Here is a 19,334-nt window from a genome sequence, read left to right as displayed (position 1 = left end):
ACCCTGCTCTGCCTCAGCTCCAAACCATTCCCCATTGCCCTGTCTCCAGGACACCCTCATGCAAAGTCCCTCTGCAGCCTCCCTGGAGGATCCTTTCAGCTACTGGAAGGCAGCTGTGAGGTCCCTTCCAACCTGATGCATTCTGAACCTCTGAAAAGCATCTCAGTGCCATGGTCTGGCTGATTGGCCAGGGCTGGGTGCTAGGTTGTGCTGGATGAACTTGGAGCTCTCTTCCAACCTGCTTGGTTCTATGATTCTATGACAGAGCCCTGAAGCACACTGTCCTGAGAGGTTCTGGAGTCTCCTTCTCCAGAGACTTTCAAACCCCACCTGGACAGGCATTCCTGTGTGGACCACCCCAGGGGATCCTGCCTTGGCAGGGAGGTTGGACTCAATGAGCTCTGGAGGTCCCTTCCAACCTCTCAACCTTCTGTCTGATTCTCATGCAAATTCCCTCTGCAGCCTCCCTGGAGGATCCTTTCAGCTACTAGAAGGCAGCTCTGAGGTCCCTTCCAACCTGATGCACTCTGAACCCCTGGAGAGCATCTCAGTGCCATGGTCTGGCTGATTGGCCAGGGCTGGGTGCTAGGTTGTGCTGGATGAACTTGGAGCTCTCTTCCAACCTGCTTGGTTCTATGATTCTATGACAGAGTCCTGAAGCACACTGTCCTGAGAGGTTCTGGAGTCTCCTTCTCCAGAGACTTTCAAACCCCACCTGGACAGGCATTCCTGTGTGGACCACCCCAGGGGATCCTGCCTTGGCAGGGAGGTTGGACTCAATGAGCTCTGGAGGTCCCTTCCAACCTCTCAACCTTCTGTCTGATTCTCATGCAAATTCCCTCTGCAGTCTCCCTGGAGGATCCTTTCAGCTACTGGAAGGCAGCTCTGAGGTCCCTTCCAACCTGATGCACTCTGAACCCCTGGAGAGCATCTCAGTGCCATGGTCTGGCTGATTGGCCAGGGCTGGGTGCTAGGTTGTGCTGGATGAGCTTGGAGCTCTCTTCCACCCTGCCTGATTCTGATTCTATGATTCAAAACCAAGGCAGCAGCATCTTGCTGGGTGAGTTGGGGTGGGGTTTTTTTGGCGGGGGGGAGGGGATTTTTTTCTGGTGCAAACTCTTCTCCTGGGGTTGAGGCAGCTCTGGGAAGGAGGCTGAATGGCTCAGTCCCTCCCCTGGGAGGAAAAAAACAAGGCAGGGTTAGGGCTGGGGCGTGTGCGGCTGCGCAGGGAAGCTGCCTGGGGCGCAGGGATGATTTCAGGCTGCATCCCTACCCACTCTTCCAACCTTCCCAGCTCACACTTCCCTGCCCTCCCTCTCTGCCCCTGCCCCTTTGGGTGCGCAGATATAAAGCCTGCAGCCACTATGTTTGCTCTGGGGGCCAGCAAGGTTTGCCTGCAGGCTGCACATGGCTCTGGGCTCATCCCAAAGCTCCCCCTAAGGAAGGTGCCAGGGTATCTGCTGGTGGCTGCTCCTGGTGAGCTCACACCGTGGGCACTCCTTCAGAGCAAGAGCAGCAGGGCAGGGGCACTGCTGCTGCCTTGCTAGAAACCTTGGAACTCCCCAAGCTTCACCTCCTGCCCTGGCAGCAGTGCTGGCACATCCCGAGGGAACACAGGTAAGCCAGGCTGGGGTGGGGGGGGGGTGGGGTGGAGGGCAGCAGCCACTGGGCACTGCTTTGGCTTTTCTGATCCCTCCTTCAGGCAAGCAGCAGCCACTGGGCACTGCTTTGGCTTTTCTGATCCCTCCTTCAGGCAAGCAGCAGCCACTGGGCACTGCTTTGGCTTTTCTGATCCCTCCTTCAGGCAAGCAGCAACCACTGGGCACTGCTTTGGCTTTTCTGATCCCTCCTTCAGACAAGCATCTGCCACTGGGCACTGCTTTGGCTTTTCTTTTCCCTCTTCTTTCAGACAAGCAGCAGCCACTGGGCACTCTGGGCACTGCTTTGGCTTTTCTGATCCCTCCTTCAGACAAGCAGCAGCCACTGGGCACTGCTTTGGCTTTTCTTTTCCCTCTTCTTTCAGACAAGCAGCAGCCACTGGGCACTGTGGCTTTTCTGATCCCTCCTTCAGGCAAGCAGCAGCCACTGGGCACTGCTTTGGCTTTTCTGATCCCTCCTTCAGGCAAGCAGCAGCCACTGGGCACTGCTTTGGCTTTTCTGATCCCTCCTTCAGACAAGCAGCAGCCACTGGGCACTGCTTTGGCTTTTCTGATCCCTCCTTCAGGCAAGCAGCAGCCACTGGGCACTGCTTTGGCTTTTCTGATCCCTCTTCCTTCAGGCAAGCAGCAGCCACTGGGCACTGCTTTGGCTTTTCTGTTCTCTCTTCCTCCTGCCTCGTGCCTCTCCCATCCTCTGACCATCTCTGGCCTGGCATCTGCTCAGCTAGGAGATGGATTCAGCATCTTGGGGCTGATTCTGTTTTCACCCTCCACAAGCACTGTAAAAGCACCATGCAGAGCAGCAGGGCTCAGGAGAGAGTCACTGTGGAGTGAATGAGCAGATGGAAACTCAAGGCTGGGAAGAGGCAGACCTCAAGCAACCTGCCTGCTGCCTCCTGTTTTCTTTCTGCTCCTGCAAGCTGTGATCTCCACTCTGGGAGCCAGGCAGCCTGGATTACAGAGAGAGCAGTGGCAGAAGACCCTTGGAGGTCTATCCAGAAGGCATTTCTCTGGTTGGAGCTGCTTTGTGCTCGTGTCCCACTCCTGGGTGTTCTCCCTTTGGACTTGGGAAGAGCAGCAGAGGCAGCTGTGGTGGCTTCACACCTGCAGCACCTGCTGAACTCAGTGGTGCTCCTCAGCAGACCCCAGGGTTAAGAGGGCACTTGGCTGTTCCTCCACATGGTCAACTGATGAGAGGTTTCTTCCCCTCCTTGTGCCAGACTCGAAGCTGAAAAGCTTCTCCAAGAGATGAATTCTGCTCTCCAGCAGTGCCTCAGGAGCTCAGGTCTCAGTCCCTGCTCCCTCTGCAGAGCCAGAGCAGCACAGCCAGAAGGGTTTTAGCTCTGCACTGTGCCCAGGGACCTCTCTGCTCAGCCCCAGGGAATTTCTGTGGCTCCTGTGGAGCAAACACTCAGCTGCTGGGAATTGGATGATGCCTCCAAACACCTCTGAGGTTGGCACTCAAACACCACCTTCTGAAGTAGCTCCCAGGGACCTGACACAAAACATTTCGAACAGGGAACCTGCTCATGGCTTTTGACTTTTCCAAGTGGATAAAAAAAGCAGTGAGGGCAGGAAAGCCTCTAGCATGGGAGAGAAAAATCCAGGCAAAAGGTTGGATTTGCTTTAGAACCTCCCCTGGAGCTGCTCACTGCCAGGGACCAGGCTGAAGGACCTGGCAGTGGAAACCTCCCTCAGAGCTTCACGGAACAGTTTGTGTTGGAAGGCACTTTGTTGGGGTGGCTTTTGCTGGGAGCTCAGGACAAGGTTTGCAGGGGAGCACACTGAAGGTGAAATCACTGCCAGCAGCTCCCAGTGCCTTTGCTCTGCACCCCGAGGCCTTTGGTAATGCCCAGGGTCTATGCTGCTGCTCTGGGGCCAAGCTGAGCTTGTCTAAGGTGAGCCCCAGCCCTCAGAAAGATGCTGAGGAACAACTAAGGGGAACAGAGCCAATGAGCAGTAAAGCAGGAAGAGTCACCCACTCCCAAAAGGGAGCTCACAGCCCTCAGAGAGCAGGGAGCTCCTCTTGGCAGAGACATCTGAGTCACAAAGAAAGTGAAGGGAGAAGGCAGAGTGGCAGGGACAGGGCTGAAATGGGGAAGCATCCAGCGGCAGTCACAAGCCCTGACTGGAGATCTTGATCATAGAATCATAGAATCAGGCAGGTTGGAAGAGAGCTCCAAGCTCAGCCAGTCCAACCTATCCCCCAGCCCTAGCCAGTCAACCAGACCATGGCACCAAGTGCCTCATCCAGGCTTTTCTTGAACACATCCAGGGATGGTGCCTCCATCACCTCCCTGGGCAGCCCATTCCAATGCCAATCTCTCTGCCAACAACTTCCTCCTAACACCCATCCTGAACCTCCCCTGGCACAACTTGAGACTGTGTCCCCTTGTTCTGTTGCTGGTTGCCTGGGAGAAGAGACCAACCCCACCTGGCTACAGCCTCCCTTCAGGTAGTTGTAGACAGCAATAAGGGCACCCCTGAGCCTCCTCTTCTCCAGGCTAAACAACCCCAGCTCCCTCAGCCCCTCCCCATAGGGTTTATGCCACAGATGGGAGCTGTGGGGACCATTCCCCAGGCTCAGACTAATTTCTGGGCTCATTTGCCCTTGCTGCATGGAGGAAGGAGCCTGCAGCAGGATGAGTGCCAGGCTGAGGCTGAGGCTTTGCTAGCAGGGTAAGGATGCTGCGCCGGAGCGCGCCGGGGGGAGGCTGCACCTCTGTGTGTCCTTCTCTGCCTTGCCTTTGGGTGTGCAGCTGCCTGCTGCTGTGAGCACCAAGCTAACAAACCCTCTCCTCTCCTTTGCTTTGGTTCTTCTGGCACAGGTGGCCCAACCATGCCCAGCATCTTCTCCTACCTGAGCGCCGAGGTGGACTGGTGCGAAGGCAACTTCGAGCGCTCGCCTGTGATCGCAGAGTACTACAACACTGTGAGTGAGGGCACAGCCTGGGGCACCCAGGACCTGCTTCTGGGACCAACCAGATGGCACCAACCTTCTTTTCCCTCCTCCTGCTCACCCCTTTCGACTTGCTGGTGTTGGAGGGTTGCTGGTGTAGGGAGCATTTCCTGAGCTTCAGGTAAATGAGAGGGCTTTGGTTGCTTGCAAGAGGAGGTCGCTGATGGAAGGAGCTGGAGGTGGGGGGTGGGGGGGTGGGGGTCAGGGATGCTCCTGGCGTGGAGGTGGTGAAGAGGTTGGAGAATAAATCTGATGAAGAGTGACTGGAGGAGTTGGGGCTGGTTAATTTGAAGGTGAGGAGGCTGAGGGGAGACCTCATCATGTGGCCTTGCAGTATCTTAAGGAGGCTACAAGAAAGCTGGGGAGGGACTTTTGAGGCTGGCAGGGAGTGACAGGACTGGGGGGGATGGAACAAAGGTGGAGGTGGGGAGAGTGAGGCTGGAGGTGAGGAGGAAGTTGTTGAGCATGAGGGTGGTGAAAGCCTGGCAGGGGTTGCCCAGGGAGGTGGTTGAGGCCCCATGGCTGGAGGTGTTTGAGGCCAGGCTGGCTGAGGCTGTGTGCAGCCTGCTCTAGGGTAGGGTGTCCCTGGGCATGGCAGGAGGGTTGGAACTGGCTGCTCCTTGTGTTCCCTTCCAACCCTGACTGATCCTATGACTCCAATAAATCTTATGAAGAGTGACTGAAGGAGCTGGGGCTGGGTAATCTGAAGAAGAGGAGGCTGAGGGGAGACTTCATCATGCTCTACAACTACCTAAAAGGATGTTACAGAGAGGCTGGTGCTGGTCTCTTCTCACAGGCAGTGAACCAGAGAACAAGAGGGAATGGCCCCAGACTGCACCAAGGGAGGGAAAAAAGAGGGATGAAAGATTTTCCTTTCCACAGAGCAGGCTGCCCAGGGAGGTGCTGCAGTCTCCATCCCTGGAGGTGTTTAAATGTGGTGCTTGGGGATATGGTTTAGGGCTGAACTCTGTAGAGCAAGGTCAGTGGTTGGCCCTGATGACCCTGGGAGGCTTCTTCTCCAACCTGAACACTTCCATGCTTCCATGGCACGTGTGGGGCTGAGTTCCCAGAGGAGAAAGCTCCAGCAGAGCTCCCTAGCCCAGCTTTGTCAGATCCTGTTAGACCAGTCCTGCAGCTCTCCTGCCAACTGGGTTAAGTCCTGCACAGGGCTGGTGGATTCCAGCTTAGATGTGCAGGAGTGGCAAGGAGAGACACAGCACTTCCACCCACCACGCTGGGCAGGTTGGCAGGCTGGAAGCCAAGGTGGAGGGAAGCTTCTGCATCAACCAGTTTCACCTCCTGTGATCCTTTACTAATTGAGGCTCCAGCCAAGGCCATCCCCTTCCAGCTGCATTGAAGGCTGCAGCGTGGCTGAGAGCATCACAGAGCCACAGCAACACCCAGGCTGGCAAAGCCCCTCAGGGTCACCAAGTCCCACCTAGAACCCTGCTCTACAAGAGTCACCTTAAAGCATCTCCCCAAGCACCACATCCAAATCACCCTAAGAGGAGAAGGCTCCCAGGTGACCTTCTTGTGGCCTTCCGGGGTCTGAAGGGGGCTACAAAAAAGCTGGGGAGGGACTTTGGAGGCTGCCAGAGAGTGTCAGGAGTGGGGGGAATGGAGCAAAGGTAGAGGTGGGGAGAGTGAGGCTGGAGGTGAAGAGGAAGTTGTTGAGCAGGAGAGTGGTGAGAGCCTGGCAGGGGTTGCCCAGGGAGGTGGTTGAGGCCCCATGGCTGGAGGTGTTTGAGGCCAGGCTGGCTGAGGCTGTGTGCAGCCTGCTCTAGGGTAGGGTGTCCCTGGGCATGGCAGGGGTTGGCACTGCCTGCTGCTTGTGCTCCATCCTTATCAGCCTGCAGAAGCCTCTGGAGATAACCTCCCTGCAGAGCAGCTCTGCAGCTCAGAGCTGCCAGAGGCCAGCAGGGGTCTGGGCATTTGCATTTGCAGCCCTGCAGGGACCTTGTTTACAGCTGTTAGCAATTGCTCCTCGACACCAGGAGCTCTTCTTCTCGTGGAAATGCCTCTTCCTCTTCCTCTTCCTCCTCTATTATTTTTTCTCTCCTTGAAGCATTTCCTGCTGTTAATAAATCACCACAACAACAATCATGCCCTCGGCCCAGCCCTGCAGCTCCCCAGCCCCCGGATTGCCCAGCAGGAGCTCAGGGAAGGGATGCTCAGGCTGTAGAGGCTCACTTCTCTCTCATCCAGAGTGGCAGAGGTTGGAAGGGAGCTCTGGAGATCAGCCAGGCCAAGGCAGGGTCACCTACAGAAAGGTCACACAGGGACATGTCCAGGCAGCTTCTGAGTGTCTCCAGAGATGGAGACTCCACAGCCTCTCTGGGCAGCCTGCTCCGGGGCTCCTTCACCCTTCCATCAGTGAAGCTCCTCCCTCTGTTCAGATGGAACTTCTGATGGCCAACTCCGGGCCAGGTACCCCTGGTGCTGCCGCTGGGCACCACTGAAAAAAGACCTCTCCCCCTCCCCCTCTCTCTCCCCCTCTCTCTCCCCCTCTCTCTCTTCCTCTCTCTCTCTTCCTCTCTCTCTCTCCCCCTCTCTCTCCCCCTCTCTCTCCCCCTCTCTCTCCCTCTCTCTCTTCCTCTCTCTCTCTTCCCCTCTCTCTCCCTCTCCTTATCTCTCTCCTTCTGCCTCTCTCCCTCCCCTTCCCTCTCCCCCTCTCCTTCTCCCTCTCCTTTTCCCCCTCTCTCTCCCTCCCCCTCTCCCTCTTCCTCTCTCCATCCCACTCCCGTCCCCCTCCTTCTCCCTCTCCCCCTCTCCCTCTCCCTCTCTCCCTCTCTACCTTCCCCTCTCCCTCTTCCTCTCCCCCTCTCCCTCTCCTTCTCCCTCTCCTCCTCCATCTCCCTTCCCCTCTCCCTCTCCTCCTCCCTCTCTCTCTCCTTCTCCTTCTCCCCCCCATCCTCTCCCTCTCACCTCCCCCTCCCTCTCCCTCTCCCTTTCCCTCTCCCTCTCCCTCCCTCTGCCCTATGCATTTCTTCTCCATATGGATCGATTCCTCCCTGTGGGATCTTTATGAGCCTTATCTCCCTGACCTGCCCTGAGCCACTGATACCAACCCTGACTCCAGCCTCTGCCCAAGTCTCAGGTTCTCTGGGCACTCATCCAGCTCCTCCCCAAGCCTCCAGCCCCACTAAAGCAGCAGGAATTCCTAATGGAGCATCCTCTTTAACCTCTCCTTCCCGACATTGCCTGGGGGGCTCCAGCAGAGGAGGGTTTGGGGCTCCAGCAGAGGAGGGTTTGGGGCTCCAGCAGAGGAGGGTTTGGTGCCAGCAGCAGCACTGTGCTGCTGAGAGCCCCTGGGTGCCAGCCCTGCTCTCTCTCAGCCCTGCCTGGGTTGGATGCTTTTGTTCTGCAATGAGAAAGAAGCACCAAGGGGATGAGCAAAGAATGTAAACAGGATATTTAAGCACCTAATAAGACAGGGAGGCTCATGACTGGATTCAGTGCAGCAGCCAAGCTCTATTTATAGTGACTCACTGACCCAGAAATTGATTGTCCTCTGGCTGCCGGTAGGAGAAGAGCAGTGCCGAGGGTCAGCAGGCAGGGACTTGGCTTTCTACCCTCAGTTCTCACCTGAAAGAGCAGGAGCAGGGCAGAGACTGTGGCCCTGTACCCAGGGCTCTATTGGTCACTGAGAGATGCTCAAGTGCAGGTACAAAGCATAGAATCAGAGAACCAAGCAGGTTGGAAGAGAGCTCCAAGCTCAAACAGCCCAACATAGCTCCCAGCCCTGGCCAAACACCAGACCATGGCACTAAGTGCCCCAGTCAGGCTTGGCTTGGACAGGTGGGCAGAGGCCAAGGGGATGAGACTGAACAAGGCCAAGGGCAGGTTCTGCACTTTGGCCACAACAACCCCAAGCAGCACTACAGGCTGGGGCCAGAGTGGCTGAGAGCAGGCAGGCAGAGAGGGAGCTGGGGGTGGTGGGAGAGAGGAGCTGCAGAGGAGGCAGCAGTGTGCCCAGGTGGGCAGCAGAGCCAATGGCATCCTGGGCTGGCTCAGGAGCAGTGTGGGCAGCAGGACAAGGGAGGTTCTTGTGCCCCTGTGCTCAGCACTGCTCAGGCCACCCCTGCAGTGCTGTGTCCAGTTCTGGGCTCCTCCATTGCAGAGAGATGTTGAGGTGCTGGAAGGTGTTTGGAGAAGGGCAGCAAGGCTGGGGAGGGGCCTGGAGCAGAGCCCTGTGAGGAGAGGCTGAGGGAGCTGGGGGGGTGCAGCCTGCAGCAGAGGAGGCTCAGGGCAGAGCTGATTGCTGCCTGCAGCTGCCTGCAGGGAGGCTGTAGCCAGGTGGGGTTGGGCTCTGCTGCCAGGCAGCCAGCAACAGAAGAAGGAGACCCAGGCTGAAGCTGTGGCAGGGCAGGTTGAGGCTGGATGTGAGGAGGAAGCTCCTGGCAGAGAGAGTGATTGGCACTGGAATGGGCTGCCCAGGGAGGTGGTGGAGTAGCTGTGCCTGGAGGTGTTCCAGAAACCTGTGCCCATGGCACCTGGGGCTGTGGTTTAGCAGCCATGGTGGGGTTGGGTTGCTGCTTGGACTGGATGACCTTAGAGAACTTTTCCAGCCAGATCAATTGTAGGATTGTGTTATTGAGCTGCCCAGGGAGGTGGTGGAGTCCCCATCCCTGGAGGTGTTCCAGAACCCTGTGCCCATGGCACTTGGGGCTGTGGTTTAGTGTCCACAGCAGGGTTGGGTTTCTGGTTGAACTCGATGACCTTGGAGGTCTCTTCCAACCCAACTCATTCTCTGATTCTAAGCCCCAAGCCTGGCTGCTCTGCAAGGGACCACTCTTATCTCTTTGGCTGTGCTGGACCATCCCCTGGCAGCCCTTCCCTTCTGCTATCTGCTCTCCCCCACCGACGGCAGCAGCCAGAACTCCTCTATCGCAGCATCAGCGGCGCTGTCGCAACGCCCAGCAGCAGCCCCCCAGGCCTCTCTCCATGCAATCCTCAGCTCTGGCATTTCCTCACTCCCAGCTGCACGCTGGCACTTGCACTGCTGCCTCCTCTGCAAGCCTCACCTCTCCCCCTGCTCAGCTTCCAAAAGCCTTTTCCAGCAGCTCCCAGGAGAAGGACCTCTGAGAGCGCAGCTGCGACCTCAGCGCAGGCTTTGGCTCCTCCATCATTTCTGAGCTCAGAGGCTGCAGGTGGGACCTGCACCTCCCCAGTCACAGCTGGCACTGGAGCAGACCTGGCTTTGGCTCTGAGCACCTACAGGAACCCAAGCACTGGGTCTGGGGACTGCCATTACCTGCAGCATCGAAGGGTCTGGTGGAAGCCTCGGTGAAATCCCAGCTGGGAGAGGCAGCAGAGAGCTTCCCTTGTGCTTCCCTCTGGAGCCTGGGGCACAGGGCAACACCCCCATGGTTTGCAGCCCTTCTTGCCATGACCAGATGCCATGGGACATGAGGAGCCAGGCATGGATTTGGCAGTTTAGCTGGCACCTGTGAGGGCTGCTGGGCTGCCAGGTCAGCAGCCAGGTGGAGGATAAAGGGCAAAGGTGAAAGCCAGCCTGGGGGCTCTGCCAAATGGCACTTCAGCAGAGGTCTTAGGTGCCTGGCAGGTGGAGCATGGCACCATGGTGCCAGCCTTTCCTGGGCTGTGCTCCCCTGGGCTTTCTCTTTCCTGAGTTGGCAGTACCAGGTGAAAAAGCCAAGTAAGGACCCACCGAGGGGGAGGATTATCTCAACCCCCCCTGAAGCTGCAGGGTGGAGCAGGCCTGATCCTACAGCCAGGTCCAGGATTCAGGCACCTGCTGTTCCTCCCCAGCTGCCACAATTTGTCCACCTGCCAGTCCCTGAAGCCTTGGTACCTTCACCCAGCCTGGGCAGCAGCACCAGGCTGAGCCCCCAGTGCCATCCCCTCCTGCCCAGACCCAGCTGCAGTGTGGCAGAGCTGGAAACCAGGGCAGAGCAGCTGGCTGGGGCTGCTGACAGCAGTGTGCACTCACTGGTGGCCAGAACACCTCCCCTCACCTGCCCAGGTGGCATCACACCTGGCACAACAGGATACCACCTCGGTCCTGCCTGCTGCCACCCCCCAGTGTCCTGCTGCCCTGCTGCTCTCCACCCTCTGCCATGGTTTTCCTGCCCATGGCTTGCTGTGGGTCCAGCTCCTCACACCCAGCCAGGGGCTGGCTGCTGGCTGGAAGGGGCAGAGGCCTCCCAGGGAGCTTCCAGCAGCTCTGGGTTGGCAGCAGCAGGAGGTGGCTGCAGACAGAGGAGCTCTGGCAGCTCGTGTGAAGACATTGGGCAGGCTGAAGCTAAACCATCACCCAAAGGGGGCACACCACAGGTTGCTGGAATGGTTTGGGTTGGAAGGGACCTTGAAGGAGCCCTGGAGCAGGCTGCTCAGAGAGTTGAGATCTTCTCTGGAGACCTTCAAAACCAGCCTGGATGTGTTGCTGTGTGACCTGCTCTAGGTGACCCTGCTCTGGCAGGGGGTGGTGCTGGATGATCTCCAGAGGTGTCCCTTCCAATCCCTGCCATTCTGTGACTCTGATCACCCAGTTCCAGCCCCCCTGGCACTGGCAGGGACACCTTTCACTAGCCCAGACTGCTCAGGGCCTTGCCCAACCTGCACTTGGACACCTCTAGGGAGGTGGCAGCTCAGCCTGGGCTCGCTGGCCACAGAGGTGCCTGCAGGGAGAGCCCAGATGCCTGCAGGTAACTGCAGCAGTCCAGGCTGGGAGGTGACTGCTGGAGAGCAGCCCCAGGGAGAGGGAGCTGGGAGTGCTGGGGGAGAACATCCATGGGCAGCAATGTGCCAATGGGGTCCTGGGGGGCATTGAGCAGAGTGTGTCCAGCAGAGCCAGGGAGGTTCTCCTGCCCCTCTGCTCTGCCCTGCTGAGACCTCATCTTGAGCACTGCCTTCAGTTTGGGGCTCCCCAGGAGAAGAGGGACAGGAACTGCTGGAGAGAGCCCAAGGGAGGGCTGTGAGGATGAGGAGGGGACTGGAGGGCATGGCCTGTGAGGAGAGGCTGAGGGCCCTGGGGCTGCTTAGGCTGCAGAAGAGAAGACTGAGAGGGAATTGAATCAATGTCTGTCAATCTGTGAGGGCTGGGGGTCAGGAGGGGGGGACAGGCTCTGCTCACTGCTCCCTGGCACAGGACAAGCAGCAATGGATGGAAGCTGCAGCACAGGAGGTTCCAGCTCAGCACAAGGGCAACTTCTTGTCTGGAAGGGTCCCAGAGCCCTGGCACAGGCTGCCCAGAGAGGTTGTGGAGTGTCCTTGTGTGGAGCCTTTGCAGGCCTGTCTGGTTGTGTTCCTGTGTGCCCTGAGCTGGATTGGGTGGTCCTGCTCTGGCAGGGGGCTTGGACTGGATGATCTCCTTGGGTCCTTTCCAACCCCTGACATCTGTGAGCCTGTCAGATGTGTCTGTCCCAGCTGTCTCAGCAGCACCTTCCCCTCCAGTGCCAGCTTGTGCCCTCTCCCTCTGCCAGCAGCAATGCCTGCTCCCGCCCACTGCCTTCCACTGCAGAGCTGCATCCTCGTCCCACAGGGAGCCACGGAGAGACAGGGTGGGATGGGTCCTTGCCCAGAGTGGTGCAACGAGCTGAAGATGCCTCTTGTTTTGCAGATCAGCAATGTCAGCTTCTTTCTGCTGTCCCCTGCCCTGCTCTACCTGAACCGGCAGTACCGGCAGCAGAGAGCCTTGCCCATGTATTTCGTCGCTGCCCTGCTCATCTGCGTAGGTGGGTGCCAAGGTGCTGAGAGCCCCAGCCAGGCTGGCAGGGAACTCAAGTCAGAGAATCATAGAATCAAGCAGGTTGGAAGAGAGCTCCAAGCTCAGCCAGCACAACCTAGCACCCAGCCCTGGCCAACCACCAGACCATGGCACTCAGTGCCCCAGCCAGGCTTGGCTTCAACACCTCCAGGCACAGCCACTCCACCACCTCCCTGGGCAGCCCATTCCAGTGCCAATCACTCTCTCTGCCAGCAACTTCCTCCTCACATCCAGCCTCAACCTGCCCTGGCACAGCTTGAGACTGTGTCCCTTGTTCTGTTGCTGGTTGCATCACCACCTCCTGTTGCAGTCTCCTCCACCTCCTCCTGTTGCAGACTCCTCCACCTCCTCCTGTTGCAGACTCCTCCACCTCCTCTTGTTGCAGTCTCCTCCACCCCCTCCTGTTGCAGTCTCCTCCACTTCCTCCTGTTGCAGTCTCCTCCACCCCCTCCTGTTGCAGTCTCCTCCACCCCCTCCTGTTGCAGTCTCCTCCACCTCCTCCTGTTGCAGTCTCCTCCACCTCCTCCTGTTGCAGTCTCCTCCACCTCCTCCTGTTGCAGTCTCCTCCACCTCCTCCTGTTGCAGACTCCTCCACCCCCTCCTGTTGCAGTCTCCTCCACCTCCTCCTGTTGCAGACTCCTCCACCTCCTCCTGTTGCAGTCTCCTCCACCTCCTCCTGTTGCAGACTCCTCCACCTCCTCCTGTTGCAGTCTCCTCCACCTCCTCCTGTTGCAGTCTCCTCCACCTCCTCCTGTTGCAGTCTCCTCCACCTCCTCCTGTTGCAGTCTCCTCCACCTCCTCCTGTTGCAGTCTCCTCCACCCCCTCCTGTTGCAGACTCCTCCACCTCCTCCTGTTGCAGACTCCTCCACCTCCTCCTGTTGCAGTCTCCTCCACCTCCTCCTGTTGCAGTCTCCTCCACCTCCTCCTGTTGCAGACTCCTCCACCCCCTCCTGTTGCAGTCTCCTCCACCTCCTCCTGTTGCAGACTCCTCCACCTCCTCCTGTTGCAGTCTCCTCCACCTCCTCCTGTTGCAGACTCCTCCACCTCCTCCTGTTGCAGTCTCCTCCACCTCCTCCCGTTGCAGACTCCTCCACCTCCTCCTGTTTCTGACTCCACCACCTCCCTGAAATCTTTATGCATGGCACCTTTGGAGGCTGATCTTTGGTGGCCAAAGCCCAGGGGCTAGCTGGGGTGTAGCAAACCAAGCCTGAAGTCCTGCAGCTCCTGGTTCCTGCTGGCTGTGGGCACAGAGCTTCCAGCTCCTGTAAGCTGCCCTGGGGCAGCATTGGACTGGACTCACTCAGCCTTCCATTAACACCAAGGTCCATGCCCTGCTCTTCAGGAATGGTGTTCCTTTAGGAGTGGCCCTCCAAGAAGAAGGGCCACAAAGATGCTCAGAGGACTGGAGCAGCTCTGCTATGGAGACAGGCTTCATACTTGGGACTCTGCAGCCTGGAGAAGAGAAGGCTTCCAGGAGACCTTGGAGTGGCCTTGCAGTGTCTGAAGGGGACTACAGGAGGGCTGGGGAGGGACTATTGACAAGGGCTTGGAATGAGAGGAGGAGGAGGAATGGGTTTGAAGTGGCAGAGAGGAGATCGAAAGTGGATGTTAGGAAGTTGTTTGCAATGAGGATGGTGAGACACTGGCACAGGTTGAGGGTGGTGAGAGACTGGCACAGGTTGCCAGGGAGGTGTTCAGGACCAGGTTGGGTGAGACCTTGAGCAACCTGTTCTAGAGGGAGCTGTCCCTGCCTATAGCTGGGGGTTGGAACTGGCTGAGCTTTGAGCTCCTTCCCAACCAAACCCATTCTCTGGTTCTATGACTCTAAGAACTCCTCAGGCCAGGCAGGTCTACATGAGGACAAAACTTGGCTGACACCAGCTCTGCTTCCTCCTTGCAGGAATCTTCTCCATGTACTTCCACATGACCCTGAGCTACGTGGGTCAGCTCCTGGATGAGCTCTCCATCCTCTGGTCCCTGGCTGTGGCCTATTCCTTTTGGTACCCAAAGGTTTACTTCCCCAGGTTCATCAAGAGCAGGTATGGCTCAGAGGGACACAGGGCTGGAGGCCCCAAGGGGAGGGTTGGGACGTGGGGGAGGACATTGACATTTGATGGAGTTCCTGCTGTGGGTCCAGCACTCACTGGAAGCTCTCCCCCAGCACTCAGAGAGACAGGGGAAGGGAGAGAAACATCTCCAGCAGGAAAGATGCTCCAGCACTGAGTGAAAGCTCTCCCTCAGCACTCAGAGAGGCAGAGGAAGGCAGAGAAACTCTCCCAGCAGGAAGGATGCTCCAGCACTGAGTGGAAGCTCTCCCCCAGCACTCAGAGAGACAGAGGAAGGCAGAGAAACTCTCCCAGCAGGAAGGATGCTCCAGCACTCACTGGAAGCTCTCTCCCAGCACTCAGAGAGACAGAGGAAGGCAGAGAAACTCTCCCAGCAGGCAGGAAGGATGCTCCAGCACTCACTGGAAGCTCTCTCCCAGCACTCAGAGAGGCAGAGGAAGGCAGAGAAACTCTCCCAGCAGGCAGGATGGTGCTAGGCTGCTGTCAGCTGGAGCTGTTGACCTTTAGGAAGCTGCAGGGGCAATTTTGCATGGAGGATTTCCAGATGAATTCAGCAGTTCAGGGTTCCTGAGCACTGACTCTCACCACAGAGAGCACTCCCTGAGGGCTGATGAAGCTTTCCTGCAGGACAACCTGGTCCAAGCTAACTCTCTGGCTTCAAAAGGCTGTCTGCAAGGGGCTGGCCGAGCTAGAGGAGCTCAGCACAAAGCGTGGGGGGCACAGGGGTCAGCAGGAAGAGGAGCCCAGCAGGGCTTTGCTCCAAGGATAGCCCCATCCTGGCAGCCTGGAGCCTGCTGTGCCTGTCCAGTTAGAAGCCTCTGAAAGGGCTGCTCCAAGTCTGCTCTTCCCCTGCCGAAGAGGAGGTCACCAGGAGTTCACTCTGGAGACGTGGCTGGGGGACAGGGGAAGGCACTTGGCAGGGATTTGCATGTGAAAGGACCCCCTGAGCCCTATTGTTCAGTCAGCCCAGACCTGCCTGCGTGCAGGGCTCAGGCCCCTGCCCTGCTGGGACTCCTGCACTGCAGCCCTGCCCTGTGTAAGGCTCCCCAGATCTTTGCCTCTCGATGCTCTTCTCTGGCATCCATCAAAGGGCACAAGTTCCCTTCTGACCTGCCTCCCCTGCTCTGTCCTGGGCCACCTGCAGGGCTTCATCCCACAGGTGGATGTCTCAGCCTCCCTTCCAGGGGCAGTGCTGGGTTCATGGCTGGAGTTGATGATCCTAAAGGATGCTCCAGCTGAAACGATTCCATGATTCTATGTGCAAGCAGACTGGAGGGGCTGGAGAAGGGTTCCCAGAGTCAGGCACTGACCAAGACCTCTCCCATCCTTATCCTTCCACACTGTGAAACTGGTGGGCACTGACACTCAACTCCCAATTGCCTTTAGGAAGCATTTCTTCTGGCTGAGTGGAGTCACCACAGTCATCAGTACCTTGATGTCCTTCATCAAGCCAGCTCTCAATGCCTATGCACTCAACTGCATTGCCTTCCACCTGCTCTACCTGACCTGGCGTGAGCTGAAAAAGTAAGGAGAAGGCTGAGAGGGTTATCTGCAGGTCCTGGGGGCAGTTCTGGGCTGCTCCATTCCAGAGAGATGCTGAGGTGCTGGAAAGTGCCCAGAGCAGGGCAGCAAGGCTGGGGAGGGGCCTGGAGCACAGCCCTGTGAGGAGAGGCTGAGGGAGCTGAGGGGGTGCAGCCTGCAGCAGAGGAGGCTGAGGGCAGAGCTGATTGCTGTCTGCAGCTGCCTGCAGGGAGGCTGTAGCCAGGTGGGGTTGGGCTCTGCTGCCAGGCAGCCAGGGCCAGAAGAAGAGGACCCAGGCTGAAGCTGTGGCAGGGCAGGTTGAGGCTGGATGTGAGGAGGAAGTTGCTGGCAGAGAGAGTGATTGGCACTGGAATGGGCTGCCCAGGGAGGAGGTGGAGTGGCTGTGGCTGGAGGTGTTGCAGCCAAGCCTGGCTGGGGCACTGAGTGCCATGGTCTGGTGCCTGGGCAGGGCTGGGTGCTAGGTTGTGCTGTTTGAGCTTGGAGCTCTCTTCCAGCCTGCTTCATTCTATGGTTCTGTGCTCCTGGCAGGGTCACACCTGGCTGTGGCTCTGTGCACAACAGGGACTCGAGCCCAAGTCTTTGCCACCCACACATTGGACTCAGTTCCACAGAGGACTGGGGAGCTGGGAGGAAAAGGCACAGGCAGGGCTGTGGGCAGTGGGGTACAGAAAGGCCACCAGATTTGGGACAGGCCATGGCATTAGTGTGTCCTCTCCTCCCCAGCTGCTATCTCTGCAGCTCTTTCCCCTTTGTGAGGAACATGGGGACCAGTGTGGGGTTGGAAGAAGCAGCAGGATGAAGGAGGAAGGCAGCAGAGCCTTGGCAGCTCCCAGCAGAAAGCCTCTCCGCAGAGCCTCACTTGGGCTCCAGTGAGCACTCTCCAGAAGAAACTCCCTGGTTCTGAAGAGGGCTGCTCTTCAGAACTCCCCTCCCCTCCTCTGCCTCTCTCTGTGCCCCAGGTGCAAGGACAGGAGGGTTCACAGGATGGCTGCAGTCATGGTGATGTGGTGGGTCCTGGCCATCAGCAGCTGGATCAGCGACCGCTGGCTCTGCGGGCTCTGGCAGGCTATCAACTTCCCCTACTTCCACAGCTTCTGGTAAGGACTCCAGCAGGGAGCCACAGACCCCAGCCCAAACATTTCAGGGGCCAGAGGAGCCACAGCTAAGGGGAAACAGCAGCAGGGGTCTGCTACTCAACCCAGCAGCAGCCAAATGAATGCCCAACCTTCTGCCTGGTTCTTCTCTTGCTTTGATGCTGCTTCTCACCCTGGCTCCAGCTCCAAGCACTTGGTCCTGTCACTGCTTCCTACCCTGCACCTTTGGCACCAGCAGGCAGGTGATGCTTTGCAGCATCCTGCAGCTGCTCCTGGGAGCTGTGTGAAGTGCAGTGTTCCTGGAGAGGTTTCAGAGCTGATCTGAAGGGCACTCACTGCCTTGGCCGAGAGATTTCAGTGCCTGCCCGAGGGTGGCTGTTAAGTGCTGCAGGTAGGGCAACATCTCAGCCTCAGCCTCACAAAGCACTGGGATGAGTGGGACAGAGACCCAGCATTGCATGGTGGAATGGGTGAGTTGGGTTGGGGGTTTAAGAACCTTACATCAGTGCTGGTTCCAGTCCTGTTCAGTGCCTTTATTGACACTGGAGCAGGGGATTCAGTGAGTTTGCAGATGGCACCAAGCTAGGCTCGTGGTGGCAGTGCCAGTCACACTACTAGAAGGTGCAGGAGGGGCAGCTGGAGGTCACAGGATCACAGATGTTAGGGGTTGGAAGGGAACCAAGGAGATCATCCAGTCCAACCCCCCTGCCAGAGCAGGACCATCCAACCCAGCTCAGGGCACACAGGAACACATCCAGACAGGCCTGGAAAGGCTCCACACAAGGAGACTCCACAACCTCTCTGGGCAGCCTGTGCCAGGCTCTGGGACCCTTCCAGCCAAGAAGTTGAGCTGGAACCTCCTGTGCTGCAGCTTCCATCCATTGCTGCTTGTCCTGTGCCAGGGAGCAGTGAGCAGAGCCTGTCCCCCCCTCCTGACCCCCAGCCCTCAGAGATTGATAAGCATTGATTCAATCCCCTCTCAGTCTTCTCTTCTGCAGCCTAAGCAGCCCCAGGGCCCTCAGCCTCTCCTCAGCAGGCAGTGCTGCAGTCCCCTCCTCATCCTCACAGCCCTCCCTTGGACTCTCTGCAGCAGTCCCTGTCCCTCTGGCCCCTGTCCCACAGACCTCTCTTTGGTCCCCTGCCAGGCACGTTCTGATAGCCCTGTCCCTCCTCTACCTCTGCCCGCTGGTCATCTACTTCGATGTCAACTACGAGATGCCATGGTTCAGGCCAAAGCTTGGCTACTGGCCCAGCGACTCCTGGCCCATTGTGGTGCCCTACATTGCCCTGGAGGAGCCCCACAAGCAGTGCTAGAGCCAGCTGCCCGCAGGCACCCCTCGGGCACAGGGCGCACGATGCCCGCAGGTGCCCCTGCGTGGGGGGGAAGCCTCAGCTGTGTGCCTGCTGCTCAGACAAGGGCAGCCTGGCTGGTGCATGGGGCAGGGAGCAGCTGAGGCCTCGTGATGCAGGGCATGAAGCAGGGTGGGAGCCCACAGGTGCCTTGGAAGAACTCTGCCCAGGCTGGCGCTCAGGGGAAGCGAAGATCTCCTCCTCCTCCTCCAGCAGAGGTCCGGGGAGAAGGGGAGGGAGTTGGTGCAGATGCTTCTGCTGTGCCTTCTGCTGGCACCTCCTTGCTGACAGGAGCAGAGAGGAGAGCACAGAAGCCCAGGTGGGGCTGCTCTATTGATTGGTATTGGTTGTATGCATCGATGGAGGTGGTCTCGCTCCGGAGGGCTGTGCATTAAAGCTAAGGACACTGCCTGGCACTCAGCCTCTTTCTTTGCCCTGAAAGTGTCCAAGGAAAGCTTGCATGAGGCTTTGAGCATCCTGGTCAGGTGGAAGATGTTTCTGGCCATGGCAGGGGAGGGCTGGAACTAGATGGTCATGAAGGTCTCTTTGCACCCAAACCATGGCAGCAGTGTGGGCTGCAGCCCAGAGAGCAGCCAGAGCCTGGGCTGCTGCAGCAGCAGTGTGGCCAGCAGGGCCAGGGAGGGGATTCTCCCCCTCTCCTCTGCTCTGCTCTGCTCTGCTCTCCTCTGCTCTGCTCAGACCCCACCTGGAGTCCTGCATCCAGCTCTGGAGCCCCTGGGCCAAGAGGGATGTGGAGATGCTGGAGAGTGTCCAGAGCAGGGCCAGGAGGATGCTGAGAGGCTGCAGCAGCTCTGCTGTGAGCACAGCCTGAAAGAGTTGGGGCTGTGCAGGCTGGAGCAGAGGAGGCTCCCAGGGGACCTTCCTGTGGCCTGCCAGCATCTGAAGGGGGCTCCAAAAAAGCTGGGGAGGGACTT

At 58.3% G+C, this 19,334-nt stretch overlaps 1 protein-coding gene across 1 annotated transcript; it reads left to right on the top strand.

Moving 5' to 3' along the window:
* The first annotated feature begins 1,410 nt into the window (after positions 1 to 1,410).
* Positions 1,411 to 18,795, top strand: ACER1 (alkaline ceramidase 1). Its single transcript, XM_064175033.1, has 7 exons — positions 1,411 to 1,617; positions 4,487 to 4,590; positions 12,200 to 12,314; positions 14,248 to 14,386; positions 15,800 to 15,937; positions 16,915 to 17,052; positions 18,195 to 18,795. Exons 2-7 carry the CDS (start codon positions 4,498 to 4,500, stop codon positions 18,361 to 18,363), a joined length of 792 nt encoding a protein of 263 aa, XP_064031103.1. The 5' UTR covers positions 1,411 to 1,617; positions 4,487 to 4,497; the 3' UTR covers positions 18,364 to 18,795.
* The last annotated feature ends 539 nt before the right edge of the window (positions 18,796 to 19,334 follow it).

Source organism: Pogoniulus pusillus, chromosome 41 (genome assembly GCF_015220805.1).
Source record: "Pogoniulus pusillus isolate bPogPus1 chromosome 41, bPogPus1.pri, whole genome shotgun sequence".
In the NCBI taxonomy this organism is placed as follows: domain Eukaryota; kingdom Metazoa; phylum Chordata; class Aves; order Piciformes; family Lybiidae; genus Pogoniulus; species Pogoniulus pusillus.
The sequence above is the reverse complement of the archived record's forward strand: the minus strand, read 5'-3'. Positions and strand labels throughout refer to the sequence as shown.

Bases quoted from the DNA above. Each gene is read 5' to 3' on its own strand.
- ACER1 (XM_064175033.1), top strand. From the start codon at position 4,498: ATGCCCAGCATCTTCTCCTACCTGAGCGCCGAGGTGGACTGGTGCGAA. The intron at 4,591-12,199 runs GTGAGTGAGGGC...CTTGTTTTGCAG, and splicing joins TCGCAGAGTACTACAACACT to ATCAGCAATGTCAGCTTCTT. The intron at 17,053-18,194 runs GTAAGGACTCCA...GTCCCCTGCCAG, and splicing joins CCCTACTTCCACAGCTTCTG to GCACGTTCTGATAGCCCTGT.